This window comes from Cervus elaphus, chromosome 4 (genome assembly GCF_910594005.1).
Source record: "Cervus elaphus chromosome 4, mCerEla1.1, whole genome shotgun sequence".
Classification (NCBI taxonomy): domain Eukaryota; kingdom Metazoa; phylum Chordata; class Mammalia; order Artiodactyla; family Cervidae; genus Cervus; species Cervus elaphus.
Genome location: NC_057818.1, coordinates 51,887,287 through 51,904,375, shown reverse-complemented (window position 1 = coordinate 51,904,375; position 17,089 = coordinate 51,887,287). Strand labels below are relative to the sequence as shown.

General features: G+C 52.0%; 1 protein-coding gene and 1 non-coding gene across 2 annotated transcripts; one reads left to right on the top strand and one right to left on the bottom strand.

Moving 5' to 3' along the window:
- The first annotated feature begins 11,699 nt into the window (after positions 1-11,699).
- On the top strand, positions 11,700-15,804 carry LOC122692111 (carcinoembryonic antigen-related cell adhesion molecule 6-like). Its single transcript, XM_043899330.1, has 3 exons — positions 11,700-11,872; positions 12,711-13,070; positions 15,248-15,804. Exons 1-3 carry the CDS (start codon positions 11,809-11,811, stop codon positions 15,535-15,537), a joined length of 714 nt encoding a protein of 237 aa, XP_043755265.1. The 5' UTR covers positions 11,700-11,808; the 3' UTR covers positions 15,538-15,804.
- Positions 15,805-16,342: 538 nt separating this feature from the next.
- Positions 16,343-16,467, bottom strand: LOC122693003. Its single transcript, XR_006340808.1, has one exon. It is a non-coding gene; the product is annotated as a U6atac minor spliceosomal RNA (small nuclear RNA).
- Between the last annotated feature and the right edge of the window lie 622 nt (positions 16,468-17,089).

Here is a 17,089-nt window from a genome sequence, read left to right as displayed (position 1 = left end):
GACATTGTCTTACTAATGATAATATAAGTTTAAAAAGAACCTGGCTCCATTTCCTAGCACATAAAATGCCTACCCAGTATTTATGATTATCACCACCATCATCATCATCAATGGTCACCGGACTCTAAGCTTCCAGGCAACTACAGAAGATATATGTGCAAAGGCAGAGCTCAAGGCTAGAGTGTTCAGTCACCAGTCATGACGGACTCTTTGCGGCCTTACGGACTATAACCTGCTGGGCTCTGCTGTCCGTGGGATTCTCCAGGCAAGAATACAGGAGTGGATTGCCATGCCCCGCTCCAAGGGATCTTCCCAACGCAGGGAATCGAACGAGCATCTCCTGTGTCTCCTGCATTGCAGGCGAATTCTTTACCACTGAGCCACCTGGGAGAGACAGTATGTAAGATCTCAAATGCCACTGAAAAGGGCTTTCCAGCTGTAGAAATGGGAAGCTGTCTTTTTTTTCTTTTTTAACATGGGAGTAAAATGATCAGAACAATAATATAATGAAATAAAAGTGGGAACCATTAGAATAAATAAAGAGCGGAAAGTTACAGTGGGGTAGATCCCGCTTCCCTCTCTGACCCTTTCCTCAAACATCAGAAGGAGAAGTAAGAAAAGGAACACTCGAGACTTCCCTAGAGGTCCAGTGGTCAAGACGCCGCATTCCTGATGCAGGGGGCCCCGAGTTTGGTACCTGGTCAGGGAACTAGATCCCACATGCTGCAACTGAGAGTTTGCATGCCGAAACTAAAGATCCTGCCGACAGGAAGATGTCAACAGGAAGATCCCACGTGCTACAACTAAGACCCAGCGCAGCCAAGAAAATTTTTTTTTTTAATCGAGAAAGAAAAGGAACATTCCTCCAGAGTCTAGCTTCTGTCATCTGGATGAAACAGAGGACTCAGCTGGGATGCTGCCCTTATGACAAGAAATATTTTATCTGAGTGGGGAGTGGGATGGGGCCCCTTTAAGACATAACCCTCTGGTGGTCAGCCCACTTGCCGACCACCTCCAAAAGGAAGACCAGGGATGCCAGGTTGAAGGAGTGGAACCCAAGATGGTGGGGGAGCCATCATGAGTAACCCATGAGGGATCTGTGACAAAGGAGGTCTGTGGGGACCCAGGGGGATGAAGCTAGGGAGATCAATATCTCCCACAAGGGCTTCCCTGGTGGCTCAGGGATCAAGACTCCACTTGCCAATGCAGGAGACACAGGTTTGATCCCTGGTCCGGGAAGATCCCACATGGCGCGAAGCAGCTAAACCCGTGCACCTTCACTACCAAGCCTGTGCTCCACAAGAGAAGCCACCGCAACTAGAGAGCAGCCCCTGCTCACCACAACTAGAGAAAAGCCCGTGCAGCAGCAAAGACTCAGCCAAAAATAAATGCACAGCCAAAAATAAATAAATAAAATTATTTAAAAAATATATATCTCCCTTGACCAAAAAAAAAAAAAAGCACAGCAGAGCCAGGTTCTAAGTTGGTATTTAAGCCTGTTAGAGAATCAAAGCCACACCAGACAACTATAACCCAGTTGGAGCCTGCACCAGAAAAAACATCCAGACCAGCCAGTATCCAAGGATCAGCAGGGACCCAATAGACAAGGATCCAATAGCCCACTGCACAGCAAAGACCCTCACTCAGCAGGAGCCCCTTGCCCATCACCAAGCTGAAGCCCAGCAGGAACCTCGAACACAACAAAAGTCTGCTCTGTACCAAGAATTTCATGCCCCACAGGCCTCTGCCCTGCAGACGTCACCTCCCATCCAAAGGGTGCCCTTCAGTAAACAGGAAGTTGCCTCGCAGCACAGACCTGGGCCAGGAAAAGAATCTAGAACTCAACAGGACCCAGAACTGAGACAGGGATCGGGAGCCCAGTCAGAACCTAGTCCTATAGAGCCTCTTGTAGCCCCACAAGAACCACCTCTGGCCCAGCTAAGATCCCCACCCAAAACTGAACCACCAGCCCAGACTAAACCTATGTCCTGAGAAAGATGGCAAGAGTCAGACCCTGCGGGCTCAGCACACAGCTCCAGCCCAGGGAGCCAAAGGCCAGCCGGGGTCTTTACCGTGGAGATTTCTAGCAAAACCAAACCAGGGCTTCTCTGCTGGTCCAGTGGTTAAGAATCCACCTGCCAATGCAGGAGACACGGGTTTGATCCCTGGTCTGGGAAGATCCCATCTGTCGAGGAGCAACTGAGCCTGTGCTCTAGAGCTCGGAAGCCACAACTACTGAAGTCTGTGCGCCCTAGGGCCCGTGCTCTGCAACAAGAGAAGCTGCTATGATGAGAAACCTCACACTGCAACTTGAGAGTAACCACAGCTGGCTGCAACTAGGGTATAGCCCGTATAGCAAAGAAGACCCAGCATAATAATAAATTAATTAATTAAATTACACACACACACACACACCCCCCAAACCTACCACCATGCAGAAACCCACTTCAAAGACATTTCTTGAATGGGTAATAGAGTTTGGTGCAGGTTCGGATGTGGGGTTTACTTTAGAGACTGATTTGCCAGCCAGGGGGGGTGAACAGTGACCCCCCAGAATGAAGCTGGCCTTCAAGGGGCAACCTGGTTATGAAGTGATGCCAGGATTCAGTGGGCCAGCAACAGTTCAGTTCAGTCACTGAATCGTGTCCGACTCTTTGCGACCCCATGGACTGCAGCACGCCAGGCTTCCCTGTCCATCACCGACTCCTGAAGCTTGCTCAAACTCATGTCCATCAAGTCGGTGATGCCATCCAATCATCTCATCCTCTGTCATCCCCTTCTCCTCCTGCCTTCAATCTTTCCCAGGGTCTTTTCCAATGAGTCAGTTCTTTGCATCAGATGGCCGAAGTATTGGAGTTTCAGCTTCAGCATCTGTCCTTCCAACAAATATTCAGGACTGATTTCCTTTAGGATGGACTGGTTGGATCTCCTTGCAGTCCAAGGGACTCTCAAGAGTCTTTTCCATCACCACAGTTCAAAAGCATCAGTTCTTCAGCACTCAGCTTTCTTTATAGTCCAACTCTCACATCCATATGTAACTACTGGAAAAACCATAGCTTTGACTAGATGGACCCTTATTGGCAAAGTAATGTCTCTGTTTTTTAATATGCTATCCCTTGGACCGCAAAGAGATCCAACCAGTCCATCCTAAAGGAAATCAGTCCTGAATATTCATTGGAAGGACTGATGCTGAAGCTGAAACTCCAATACTTTGGCCACCTGACGCGAAGAGCTGACTCATTGGAAAAGACCCTGATGCTGGGAAAGACTGAAGGCAGGAGGAGAAGGGGACGACAGAGGATGAGATGGTTGGATGGCATCACCAACTCAATGGACATGAGTTTGAGTAAACTCTGGGAATTGGCAATGGACAGGGAGGCCTGGCGTGCTATAGTCCATGGAGTCAAAAAGAATCAGACACGACTAAGCAACTGAACTGAACCGAACTGAGGTTGGTCATAGCTTTTCTTCCAAGGAGCAAGTGTCTTTTAATTTCATGGCTGCAGTCACCATCTGCAGTGATTTTGAAGCCCCCCAAAATAAAGTCTGTCACTGTTTCCCTTGTTTCCACGTCTATTTGCCATGAAGTGATAGGACAGGATGCCATGATCTTAGTTTTCTGAATGTTGAGTTTTAAGCCAACTTTTTCACTCTCCTCTTTCACTTTCATCAAGAGGCTCTTTAGTACTTCTTCCCTTTCTGCCACAAGGGTGGTGTCACACCAACACCCAGGAAGAAAACCAGCAGCCAGAATCCCAGACAATAACGGTACACAGGTGAGTTGAGCTTGAAGGAAGGGAGAGGGGGAGAGGCTCCCAGGGATTGTTTTTCATTCAGTCAAGAAGAACTAAGACCTGCCAGAACGTCAGGTGAGCTCAGGTGACCCCCCAACAGTCCGGACACAGAACCAGAGCCCCCTTTGATGGAGGAGGAAGCTGAGGCCTGGAGAAGAGAGGGAGCCTGTAGGGGGCTGGGCAGGAGGGGTGGCTGGCGGCACCAGGATCCCCAGCCAGCCTCGGATTCCTTGCTCGGCTCCAGGCCACCTCCCCGCGGGGACACGGGGGAATCAAACAGAAACTAAGAAAGGCTGTGGGCGAGGGCGAGTGCTCATCCCCCGGGCCCAGAACTCTGAGCACCGCTGGGGCAGGCGCCTCGCCGACCGGGCGGGTTTCCACGCAGGCCAGGCCAGACACCGGGCAGGGGCAGCCTTTCAGTTCTCTGGGGTGCCCAGTGGGCAGGAGGACACGCGTCCTGGGGAGTCCCAGCCCTTCCAGGCCCGTGGCCACATGGGGTATGATCTCAGGAAGTAAGTCAGCGGAATGGAGCTGCCTTGGCCACTGGGGACCCAGCCTGGAAAAGGGCCCAAGGGGGGTCCAAGAGCCATAGCCACCACCGTGATGGCTAAAAGGCAAAGCAAGTGTGAGCGGGCGGGGCTGTGGAGTGGCCCTGATGGTACCTTAGACATCCTACGAGAAGCAGGACAGAGGGCCCTGGCCCACCGTCACGAGAAGTGGGGAGCCCATGGACTGGCTCACTGGGTGGGTGCGGGGATAATCCATTGAGAGAAGGGGGTGATGTGTGAACAAAATATCACACCCAGCATAGAGACTGTTGGATCTTGGGAGGAGAGTCCAGAATGTGAGTGTCCCGAACCAGGGTTCCCTCTCCGGCTCCAGACTTGCTGCATGACCGTGGGCGACTCCTGCCCTCGGCGTTTCCAACGTGAGAAATGGTTCAAGTGCGATTTTCCTGTCTCTAACGCTCTTGAGACGGTAATGGGGGAGAGGTTTAGAAGCTCTGGCCCAAAGAGGAAGTTAGGCAGTGAGTCAGGGAAAGGTAGGGGGAAGGGGCATGCCTGGAGGAGGGGTGAAGTACAGCTTCAAACAGCCCTGTTCCAGCGTTCTTCACTCAATCTGCTCATCTATGGCCAGTCCACCCTCAGTTTCCTGACTCCTACTCTTAGGACAAGGGGTTGTGGGTCGACTTGGGACAGCCTGACCTTCACTTCGGCTTCCCTGGTGACTCAGACCGTGAAGAATCTGCCTGCAGTGTAGAAGACCCAAGTTCAATCCCTGGGTTGGGAAGATCCCCTGTAGAAGGGAATGGCAACCCACTCCAGTATTCTTGCCTGGAGAATCCCATGGACAGAGGAGCCTGACGGGCGACAGCCCATGAGGTCAAAAAGAGTTGGACACGACTGAGAGATTAAACTTTCACTTTTAACCTTCACTTGGGAGAAAGAAGAGCTGCCCCCAAGGTTCCCTAGGGTGTCACATTATTTACAAGTCTCAGCAGGCTGGAGAAACTGACAGACAAGACATGCTGCCAGCCTCAGGCCCACATGAAGTCCTTGCTGGATTAGGAGTGTTGACCCACGTGAAGACCTATGGGAATCTCCTCTGCAGGAAAGAAGCTGACTTAGCCCTCGGACCCAGAGACCCCAGACTCATCGCCCTCCCTGCCATAGACATCATTAGTAGCCAAGGGTATAAGTGGAGCTGGCTCTAGACACACACAGGAAGGCTCAGAGCTCACACTGGGGCCCGAGGGCATTCCTTGTCACTGCAGGACACAGCTTCACAGACAGGACAGAGTGCCCAGAGGCAAGACAGTGATCAGGAAACGGGCCTTGGAGACCTGGTCCCTCAGCTGTGAGGGGGTGGTACACTGGACCGAGGCTCCCTCCCTCCCTGCCTCAACTTCCTGAGCTATAAAATGGGCATAATGACAGGAGTGCCTATCACTGGGCAATTATGAGGTCGGGAGAGTGTAGGAGGGTGTTTGGTGCTACAAGCCCTCAAGAGGTTGGAAGTGATCCTTACTGTCACCCCGGCTAGCCTGTGAGTTCCCTGCGAGCTGGCTGTGTCCACTTTGTCTACCCCACAATTGCAGAGTCAGGCACACAGGTATTCAAACATTCATTTGATTAATAAGGGAAGGCATGCATGAACTGTAACTGTGTCCACTATATCCAGGGAACTGGAAATTCAAGGACCCTGCACAGCCCCAGACAGGCATCAGGATCAAAGCAAAGGGATGGAGTGTCCCACGTGATGTCTCGGGGACAGTCTGAGTGACAGACTCACTCAGAGTATGCTGTGAGGGCTGAGATGGAACAGTGGTGGACAGATGGTTTCAGAGGGGTGGGCACTGCGGGGAGTGGGGAGGGGTGTCAAGCGTAGGAGTGGTGTCATGAGAGGCGGGGTGGCAGGACCTCACCGTCCCAGCACCCTGGGTCCTAATCTGGGGTTGATGGTGAACCTGGGACCCCACCTGCTCCCTCAGGCCTCGGAAGAACCTGTGCCGCAATGATGGACGCATCTCCCCTGACTCTTCCTGGCATGGGGCTCCTGAAGTGCCCAGGAGGACTCGTCTCCTGCTGTGGGGGGTCCATTCTGGAAGGTTCCTCAGCAGCCCAGCCAAGGCCACATGCACAGATCCTCAGTGATGGGGCTGCAGGCTCACAGCTGTTTCCCCCAGTGCCCGCGCCGGTGGCCTAGGTGTCTGGGCACCCGTGTCCAGCCCACACTGCCCTCTGTGCCTGAAGCTGTCCCCTGCAGCAGTGACTTGGGTCCTGCGGTGGGTTCCAGGTCATCAGTCCACCCTGCCACCTCCTCCAGATGAGGTTCTTCCTGAAGGACCCTGATGTCTGTCCCAGGAGCTTCGCCCCCAGCAAACCTAGAGAGCGATTGAGGGCTGTTGGTTGTGGCAGTGAACACACCTGCATTGGCCTCAGGTGATGGCAAAAGCGGAGCGTGAGTGCCCTCTAGTGGACTGATCATGCTAGAAGAGGCGCAAAGAGGACCCCGGGGAGCTGAGACTGGGGCTGACCTTGGACAAAGGGCACAGTCGGGTTCAGGAGGCATATTTGGGGGGGTTAATTTATGGCTGCCTGTGGCACTAGTGGTAAAGAACCTGCTTGTGAATGCAAGAGATGTAAGCGATGTGGGTTTGATTCCTGGGTCAGGAAAATCCCCTGGAGAAAGGAATGGCAACCCACTCCAGTATTCTTGCCTGGAGAAACCCATGGACAGAGGAGCCTGGTGGGCTACAGACCATAGCGTGGCGAAGAGTTAGACACAACTGACTGACTAACATTTTCACTTTTCACTTTCATTTCCACTTAAAGTCAAGTGAAAAACTGGAGGTTGCTCCTGGGCCGTCTCCCAGAGCCAACTGCCTGTGACCAGTGGCAGGATAAGCTGAGGCTCGGGCTCTGCTGGTCCTCAGGACAACAGAGAAGCCACCCCCACCTGTCCCCTGAGCTGGCTTTCAGCCACGAAGCCCCTGAATTCACTGGGGGGCTAATTGCTGGATGCAGGGCCCTGCGGTTGCCCAGGGCGGTCTCTGGCTCTTTTAGTCGCTCAGTCTAAAACATCACCAGAACCATAGGCTTCACCTCCAGCCTTGTCCAGGGACATCAGAAACTCCTGAAGCTTAATCCTACTGGAAGGCAGTGATTCTACCCTCAGGTCTCATGGGCACCCGAACACCTCAAGCACCTGATCTGCGCCCCCTGCCAAGATGCCACTGGGAGGAACCCACCAGTTCCCTCAAGTGGTGGTCGTCAAGCCTCGGAGGCAACTTCCTACAGACTGCCTGATGCCGTCACCTGGACCTTCTCCCCGGTACTAGAAGAATCAGCTGAAGCTCTGGGTTGTGGTCGACTCGGCTTCAAGAGCACCCAGCACCCAGACTGTTGTGCCAGGGAGGCTGTGTGAGACCTCGGGCAACTCAGGGATGGGAGGCAGAGTGATAATGAGGACTCGCTCTTCTTTGAGAGCCAACTAGGAGACCTGGGGGCGGAGCCAGGGCAAGGGACTTCCACGTTAAGCCCCTGACGGCAAATGTGTTCATCGGGTCTTCCCTGGTGGTTCAGATGGTAAAGAATCTGCCTGCAAAAAAAAAAAATTAAAAAATTAAAAAAAAAAAAAAAAAGAATCTGCCTGCAATGCAGGAAACTCGGTTTCAACCCCCGAATTGGGAAGATTCTCTGGAGAAGGAAATGACAACCCACTCTAGTATTCTTGGCTGGAGAATCCCATGGACAGAGGAGCCTGGTGGGCTGTAGTCAATGGGGTTGCCAAGAGTCGGGCACAACTGAGCAACTAACAGTTACTTCCTTGAGATCACGGGGAGCTCTGAACAGAAGGTTCTGCTCTGGAATGATGAAATGGAAGCCAGACAAGATATTCAACAGCATGTGTGCACTCAGTCATAGATGATCAATAAACACTCATAAAATGGATGAGGGATACCACACAATGGTCCACCCCTAGTGTGACACCTAAAGGTCAGAGAATATTTCCTGGGGACACAGGGGCACTGGCATCAGCCTGGGAGGAGATCTGCAAGTGTCTACGGCTGCTGCTCCATGACAGGACTTGATTCCTCGAGGAATCAGGAGAGAGGACACGCTAAGTGCTAAGTCGTTTCAGTCATGTCCAACCCTCTGTGACCCTATGGACTGGAGCCTGCCAGGCTCCTCTGTCCGTGGGATTCTCCAGGCAAGAATATTGGTGTGGGTTGCCATCTCCTTCTCCAGGGAATCTTCCTGACCCAGGGAGATGACAGGGTCCTCTTAACTGTGAGGAGTCAGACAGCTGCTCATTCTGAGATAATCACACCCCCTCCCATCTCTACTGGGGAAGAATCTTGTAGTCTCTCTAGAAGGCCTGGGCCAGCAGCTTGAGACCTTCCCCTTCTCATGGAGACCTGACCTGGCTCAGACTCCCAATCTTCCATCCCATCAAGAGTCACCCTGGGGAGGGGGAAGCCCCAGTGTGAACTCACAGGAAAAGGAGAGCAGCTCCTCATCACAAGGCCCCTGATCTGTGAGGACACCTGGGTCTGGACCCTGAAGACATCTCAGCCTCCCCAGGCATCTGGGGAAAGTTGGGGAACTTCCGGAGCAGCGTGGAAGAGGCGAGCCCAGCTTCTGCAGTTGCTCCATCTCAGAGGGGCTGGGGTCCCAGGAGGGTCTCCCACCCCCTGACAGGACAGCCTGTGTGACAGAGTCTCCAGGTGGAGCTGCCCCAGGTCCTGGTACCGTGGGGAGGCCAAGAACAGACCACTGATGGGGACACAGACAACTTGAGGGCAGCCCCAATGCTGTGAGAGGGGCAAGAACAGGGCCTTCTGGGGTCCAGCCCACAGGCTGCCACCCTCTCCCCAAAGCCCCAGAGACCACCCCCCCCCCACCGGCCCTTCCTTTGAAGCCTCAGGGACTGAGAGCTCGTCCTGAGCACATGTCCACCTGGATGGACGGTTCTCCTCACACTGGATAACGCCCATCCTCTCCCTGGGCTCACCCTGCTCTGGGATGGAGTCGGGAAGCCTGGGGACCCACAGTGACCTGGGCCCTGGCTGACCAGCCCCAGGCTGGGGGTCAGAGCCCGCCTCTGCCCGGGGCTCAGGTCTGGCTCACACCCTTTGGAGCCTGATCAGCATACCTGGTACATCCAGACACTGGCCCCAGGTCTGCTCATGACCTCCAGGGGGTGACATCGGGTCAGACAGAGAACATACAGGAAATTAACAGGTGAACTTCACTTTGGTTAAGGAGGCAGAGACATTACTTTGCCAACAAAGGTCCATCAAAGTTATGGTGTTTCCAGTAGTCATGTATGGATGTGAGAGCTGGACTATAAAGAAAGCTGAGCACCGAAGAATTGATATTTTCAAACTGTGGTGTTGGAGAAGACTCTCGAGTCCCTTGGATTGCAAGGAGATCCAACCAGTCCATCCTAAATGAAATCAGTCCTGAATATTCATTGGAAGGACGGATGCTAAAGCTGAAACTCCAATACTTTGGCCACATGATGCGAAGAACTGACTCGTGTGAAAAGACCCTGATGCTGGGAAAGATTGAAGGCAGGAAGAAAAGGGGACGACAGAGGATGAGATGGTTGGATGGCATCACCAACTCAATGGACATGAGTTTGAGTAAACTCTGGGAATTGGCAATGGACAGGGAGGCCTGGCGTGCTGCAGTCCATGGGGTCGCAAAGAGTCGGACATGACTGAGTGACTGAACTGAACTGAAGGAGGTGGAGAAGGAGCCTGAAATCCACCCTTCCCTCTAAACAGACCCTCGGGGCCCCTCCTATTGTGCCTGCTCTGTGCCCCACGCTCCTTCTACGGGCCTAAGGACACCCTGCCACACTAGCGCCCATCCCTGCCTGGCACCACCCATGGGAAAGGTCACAGTGACCACGGGAAAATCAGCTAGGGTGACAGGGCTACCTCTAATGGCAGGGAGGAACATGGACAGTTTATGAGCCAAGACATGAAGCAGGAGGGTCTCCCCAAACACTTCCTCCGAGGACCAGGGAGCCCACAGTCAGCCCACCCCCCAGCACCAGGTTCCTCTCTTCCCAGGACACACAGGAAACCTTTCCCTTCTCACCTGCAAACTGCAGCTCTTCTGACACCCAGGTCTGGGTCTCTGTCCCTGAAAACAGACTCCAGGCTGGTGACACTCTAAGGTGGAGGTCAGGTCCCCTCACCAGTCATCACTCAGCTGACCCCTTTCTCTCCTCCAGAGTCATCTATAACCTTAACCTTCTCAGATATTTGAGAACAATGGGAAGACCTGGGGCACCCATCTGGGTTTCTATGTCACCACAGAAATTATCACCAGTTTTGGAGATCCCAGGGTCATGCTGGCAGACCCCAGACCAGAACACGGCAGAGGCCGACACTGGGGGGAGGGCGGCGGCCTCTCGGTTGACTTTCACCATCAGCCTTGCTATTGAAAGTGTGCTCCACAGTCCAGTATGGTCAGCAAAATCACCTGAGAGCTTGTTAGATGCAGACTCTCAGGTCCACCCCACCCCTGCTGAATCAGGCTCTGCATTTTAACAGGATCTGCAGACCCTCCCTGTGCATTGAAGTTGGGGAGAGGCTGCCCCGCCCCACATTATGAAGTCTCAGCCAGGCTGGGCAAGCATATGACCTGAGCGACTGCTAAAACATTTCGAAGGTGTCACCTGGGGGTTCGCAGTCTTCATGAAGCTCCACAGGTGATTCCCATGCATCGTGGGGATGATGTCCCTGTGACAGGAGTTCCTGATGCGCCTCCCCCGCCAGGCTCCTGCTCTGAAGGGAAAAGCCAGAGGGGATGAGGGAGGGCTGTGGGGGAGGCTGTGTGTGCATCTGGTCCAGAGGAATGGGGACCCCGGAACTGGACACCCCAGGTTTGTGCTTGTCCACGCAAGTGTGTGTGTAGGGGTGTATGTGTAGGGATGTGTGTGTGTAGGGATGTGTGTGCAGGGGTGTGTGTGCAGAGGTGTGTATAGATGTGTGTTTGTAGGTGTGTGTGTGTATAGGTGTGTGGAGTGTGTGTGTGTAGGGGTGTGTAGGGGTGTGTAAGAGTGTGTGTAGGGGTGTGTGTGTGCAGGAATGTGTGTGTGGGTGTGTAAGGGTGTGTAGGTGTGTGTGTCTGTTATAGGTGTGTTGTAGGTGTATGTGTGTGTAGGTGTCTGGATGTGTGGATGTGTGTGTGTGGGTGGAGAATCACTGCTCTAGAAGGCAGAGGACTCAGCAGAGTTCAGGGAATAGAAACAGACAGAAGGGGAAGGGGGCGGGGCCACTAGGGAGGGAAGGATGAGCGGGGAGGGAGTGGGAGGGGCCTGGGCAGAGGCCCCGCCCCCGGGCCACGTGACCCAGCCAAGTGCTCCTGCCCCGGGAGGAGGCCCAGCACAGAGCGGGAAGGACAGCAGAGCTCACACAGCGACTGCAGGGCCTGTGAGCGTTTCTGGACCGGAAGTTCTCCTCAGAGAGAGGGACCAGCACACAGCAGGCCCCATGGAGCCCCCGTCAGGCCCTGCAAGCAGGAGGCATGTCCCCTGGAACAGGATCCTCCTGGCAGGTGAGAGGGGCCAATTTTCAGGGGGTGGGCAGAGACTGGAGAACAAGAGACTGGCTGGTCTCTGAGGGAGACGGGGCTCTGAGAGGGGACAGAGGACTTCTGTTCAGGCCTGAGGGCAGAGGGCGGGGAGCAGGGAGGGTGGGGGGCTCAGCCACAGGAGACTCCATGAACTAGAGTTGGTGAGGGGCGGGAAGACCTCAAATGGTGTAGGTTTTAGAAGTTATTTAAGAAATTATTCTTCACCGAGCAATAACTGTTGAAGACTGATGGCAATAATAACAATTTATGTCTGGGTGTTACTCCAGAAAGAATATACCAGGACACTTAGACAACACCCTTTTCTACAACTCCTAAAAGGACAAACACCAGGCTGTAGAGGTTCCTTCACCAGGAATTGGGGTACAAGAAAATCAGACAAGCCCCTGCTCTCACGGAGTTTACACTCTGTGGGGAGGAAGACAGACAAGCAGAGAGATCTAGAATGTGCTGTCAGGTGCTGACAGGTGTCATGCAGGAAACAGACAGGGAAGGGTCAGCAAGTGAACACGGAGGGTCTTTAGAGCAGGTGGTGGGGGGCATCTCCCAAGAGCCCCTGAGTGTGAGCAGGTGTGTGAGGGCAGTGAGGGAGTGAGCCGGGGGACAACTGGGAAAAGAGAGGAAAAAACGACCCCAGAGGGGCTGAAGTGATGGGGTCATGCTGCTGACCTTGAACCACACACACACACACACACACCCCCAAGGCTGAGGGATGAAGAGAGCTGCTCAGAACCCGGGGCACCATTTCCCCATCCCCCACACAGGTCAGAATATTAACTGGTTTCTCTCTCTTCCCTCCAAGTCGTGCTCTTATCCTTCTGGCCCCCGCCCACCACTGCCCGCCTCACTGTTGACACGGTGCCCCCACTGGCTGCAGAAGGGTCGGTCGTTGTTTTCAACATCCTCGGAAAAGAAGGGCTTGTCCTAGGCTATGGCTGGTTCAGAGGGAACAGGGTAGATAGAGCAACTGCAATTGACGTCTACCAGGTACTTAACAATTCATTTACACCTGGGCCTGCAAACACCGGTCGAGAGACAATAAAACCCAATGGCTCCCTGATAATCCAGTCTGTCAAGAAGCGGGACTCAGGAACCTACACTGTGATCACTGTAAAGGCTGATTTAACAAACGTTTCGGCATCTGGAGATCTCCAAGTATACAGTGAGTGCTTCCTCTCTGACCTCAGGGTGTTGGGTGAGGTGAATTCTGTTCACACTCGCAGGACTGACAGACCCGAATGGTGCCTCCATCTCCCTCTACATTACGTGCTGTGTTGGGGTTTGAAGACTTAGTGCAGGACACACACAGTGGAGACAAACTCCAATGGGTCAGAATTCCACTCAGGGGATCTGGACCCTGCAGACACTGCAGAAAGAAGGACGGTCTGATGGGAGGGACTCAGCAGAGGGAGAGAACTCTCAGTCCAGCCCCCCTGGGTCCCTCCCTGAGACCATGACCCTGAGGAGGAACCTGCAGGTCTCAGTAGGGGCCTGACCTGAGGGATCCTCACAGAGAAGCTCAGGCCCACAGGGAAGCCCCTCCCCAGACCCTGTCCCAGGGTCCCGGCTCCAGTGACCACGGAGAACCTGTGCCGCTGGTGGGTGTTGGCCTCCCAGGCGGGGCTGACTGGGGCGGATGATTCCCAGCTCCCTGAGGCCAAGGTCTCTCTGGATGCAGAGTCCTAGGAGGCTCTGGCCACGCCTGCCGCCTGTCTCTCCAGGGAGGGGACCGGTGTTTTATCCTCTGACCACCTGCCCCTAAAGCGCACTGGGAGCCGAGTCTCACCGTGGCTGTGGGGCTGCTCTGCTGTGGGAGGGTTTCCAGGGGTGGGGGGCAGGGGGCCTGCTTCTGGGCAGTGGTGGGGCTCTTGGACCTCTGGATGTTTGAAGTCACTTGAAACCCCCACTTTAAAGTCGCTTGTAAATGGACATTTCTCACTCTCTGATCTTTCCATGTGTCTTACCTTCTTTCTCCTTCATTCCATCAAGGACTGGCCCTGCTCTGCACAGCTTCCCTGCCCTTAGATGCAAACATGTGCGCTCAGTCATGTCTAACTCTTCACGACCCGATGGACTGTAGCCTGCCAGGCTCTTCTGTCCATGGGATTCTCAGGGCACAAATACTAGAGCAGGTTGCTGTTTCCTTCTCCAGAGAATCTTCCCGACCCAGGAATCGAACTCACATCTCTTATGTCTCCTGCATTGGCAGGCAGGCTCTTTACCAGCTGAGCCATCAGGGAAGCCCCTGCCACCGCCACCACCCCCCCCCCCCCCCCCCGCCCTTAAGCCTTCCACAGGTATTTCCCCAATTGACTGACTACCCTGTTCCCAGCCTGGCTTGTGGCCAGGCACACCCTCTTAGGCGATAGTAAAGGACTCAGAAATCTGGGAGCAGCAGCCTCTGTGGGGCTCCAGCACGAGCCACTTTCCCCAGGTTACCAGGAGAATGAGCTTCTGCTGTCATCATTTTATGATGGGAGTAACACATTAATGTCTCAGACGCAGAGTGATGGAAAATGAGGGGTGGTTGTGGTTGGAAATCTTTCCAACAAGATTGTACCAAGCTCAGAGGGTCACTGTCACTATATACATCTAGACCGGGAGACTGGACATGGTCATCCTCATTCCCTAATAAATTATTTTGTTGTTTTTTCTTAGTTGCTCAGTCAGGTCTGACTCTGTGACTCCATGGACCATAACCCTCCAGGCTTCTCTGTCCATGGGATTTCCCAGGCAAGAACACTGAAGTGGGTTGCCATGCCCTTCTCCAGGGGATCTTCCCAACCTAGGGATCGAACCCACGTCTCCTGCATTGGCAGGCGGATCTTTTACCTCTGATTCTCCGGGAAAGCCAGTAATAAATTTTTTAAAGAGAAATAATTGCCTTTCCTGCTTTGTGTAAAGTTCTCTCGGCCCCACAGAAACACAGGTGTGGCACAACTGTCTTCCATAACATACACAGAAGGGTATATAACGAATGAGACCTGAAACTTTTTAGAACCAAAGGAAATTCTAGGAAAGGGTCCATCAAAGTTCACAGGAAAAATTTCACTTTAGGCTGAGGATGCTGTATACACAGGTTGAGAAGGTACTACAGAGATGTCTCATGGACGGGTCAGGGTCATCGAGGTATTGTTGGGGTGAGGGAGGAAAGGGAGCCTTCTCCTTACACATCCTCTCTTGAAGAGAGACCCACGACCTTGTTCACAGGCTCAGGGTCCTCCTCGGGGTCGCCTTTGCAGAGCTCACTGGGCCCCGGCAGTGGCTAAGACACCTGAGGAAGGAGCATGGCCCCAGGCCACTGACCTAGTCTCAGTCACCTCTCTGTTCTCTCCACAGGCCTGCTGCAGCAGCCCTCCATCCAAGTCAGCGACCCCATGGACAGAGATAAAGAGAACAAGGTGGTCATTACCTGTAACACAAACGAAACTGACATCAGCATCCAGTGGATCTTCAACGGCCAGTATATAAAAGCCGCAAAGAACATCTTCCTGTCCGAGGACGGGAAGAAACTCACCATAGACCCCATCAAGAAGGAGAATGCGGGGAAGTATCAGTGTGAGATCTCCAACATAGGCACTTTCAACAGAAGTGGGATCTTTGAGCTGAAGGTGAAGAAATGTAAGTGACTGCGTGTCCTGTGTTCCACCTTCCCAGCAGGATGGCTCCACCAATGGGAGGCACGATGGCTTGAGGTCACAGCAGGCAGAATATCAGTGAGGAGACCATTACAATAAAAAGCCAGCAAAATCTTAATAACTCCATCTCTGAAAAAAAAGGTGGAGGGGCTTCCCTGGTGGCTCAGAGGATGAAGAATCTGCCTGCAATGTAGGAGATCCAAGTTTGATCCCTGAGTTGGGAAGATTCCCCTGGAGAAGGGAATGGCTACCCACTCCAATATCCTTGCCTAGAGAATTCCATGGACAGAGGAGCCTGGCGGGCTACAGTCCAGGGGGTCGCAAAGAGTTGGACAGGACTGAGCGACTAACACACACACAAACATGCACACACACACACACACAGAAAAAAAAATACAGTAAGTTTCTAATCCTGGGGCTGGCATTTACTCTGTGACCTTACACAAGATTTTTTTTTTCTGGTACACTGTCTTTATAAGGTAAAAAAAAAAAAATGTAAGATTTATCATGTAAATAATTTTGAAGTTTATAGCTCAGTGGTATTAAGTCCATTCATGTTGTTTTGCAGTCGTTACCCACATCTATCCAGTACACCTTGCTTAGTACTGTCATCTAAGCAATATTAAGTCTTCCAGTCCATGAACACTTTACATTTATTCATATCTTCTTTAATTTCTTATACTATGTTTTTCCTTTGAAAAAAAATTTTTTTTAGTTTCTCTTGTACAAGTCTGTCAGCTCCAAGATTCCTAAATTTTATTCTTGTTGATGCTGTTGTAAGTGGAATTTATTTTTATAAAAATGGTGGTTAGATACTATGATTCAGGTAGCAATGCCTTAACTGTATGCATATTGTCAGGTCCAAAGGCCTCTGCCATTTTTGTTAAGGGGAGTGTTAGGCTTATCTCCTTCGTAAAATATATAAAGGGAAGTTTTAAAACTTTCTTTTCATATTGTTCACTGTTCATATATACAAATACAACTGCATTTATGTGTTGGTTTCATATCCTGAAGCTCTATCAAATTTGTTTATTAGACCTAACAGTTTTTTGTGAAATTAGGGTTTTCTGTTAATATATAAGGCCACATCCTCTGCAAACAGTTAATTTTGCTTCTTAATTTACAGTTTCAGTATCTTTTCTTTTTTCTTTCTTTGGCACTGGTCTATTACTTTTTTTAAATGCTATTTTTTGTAATTCACAAAGTTTTATTAGAATTAAATGAGATACCTGGTATAGGTTCTTAATGCAATGGGCACTTTTTTATTAATTAATTTTAAAAATAATTTTTTAATTTATTTTTGGCCGGGCTGGGTCTTTGTAGCTGTGTGGGCTTTTTCGCATAGGCTTAATTACTCCATTGAATATGGGATCTTCTCAGACTGGGGTGGAACCCATGTCTCCTGCATTGGCAGGTGGACTCTTTACCACTAAGCCACCAGGGAAGTCCTGTCTATTACTTTTAATATTGTTTTGAATAGAAGTGGCAAAAGTAGGCATCCTTATCTTGTTCTTGATCTTAGAGGGAAAACTTTCAGTCTTTC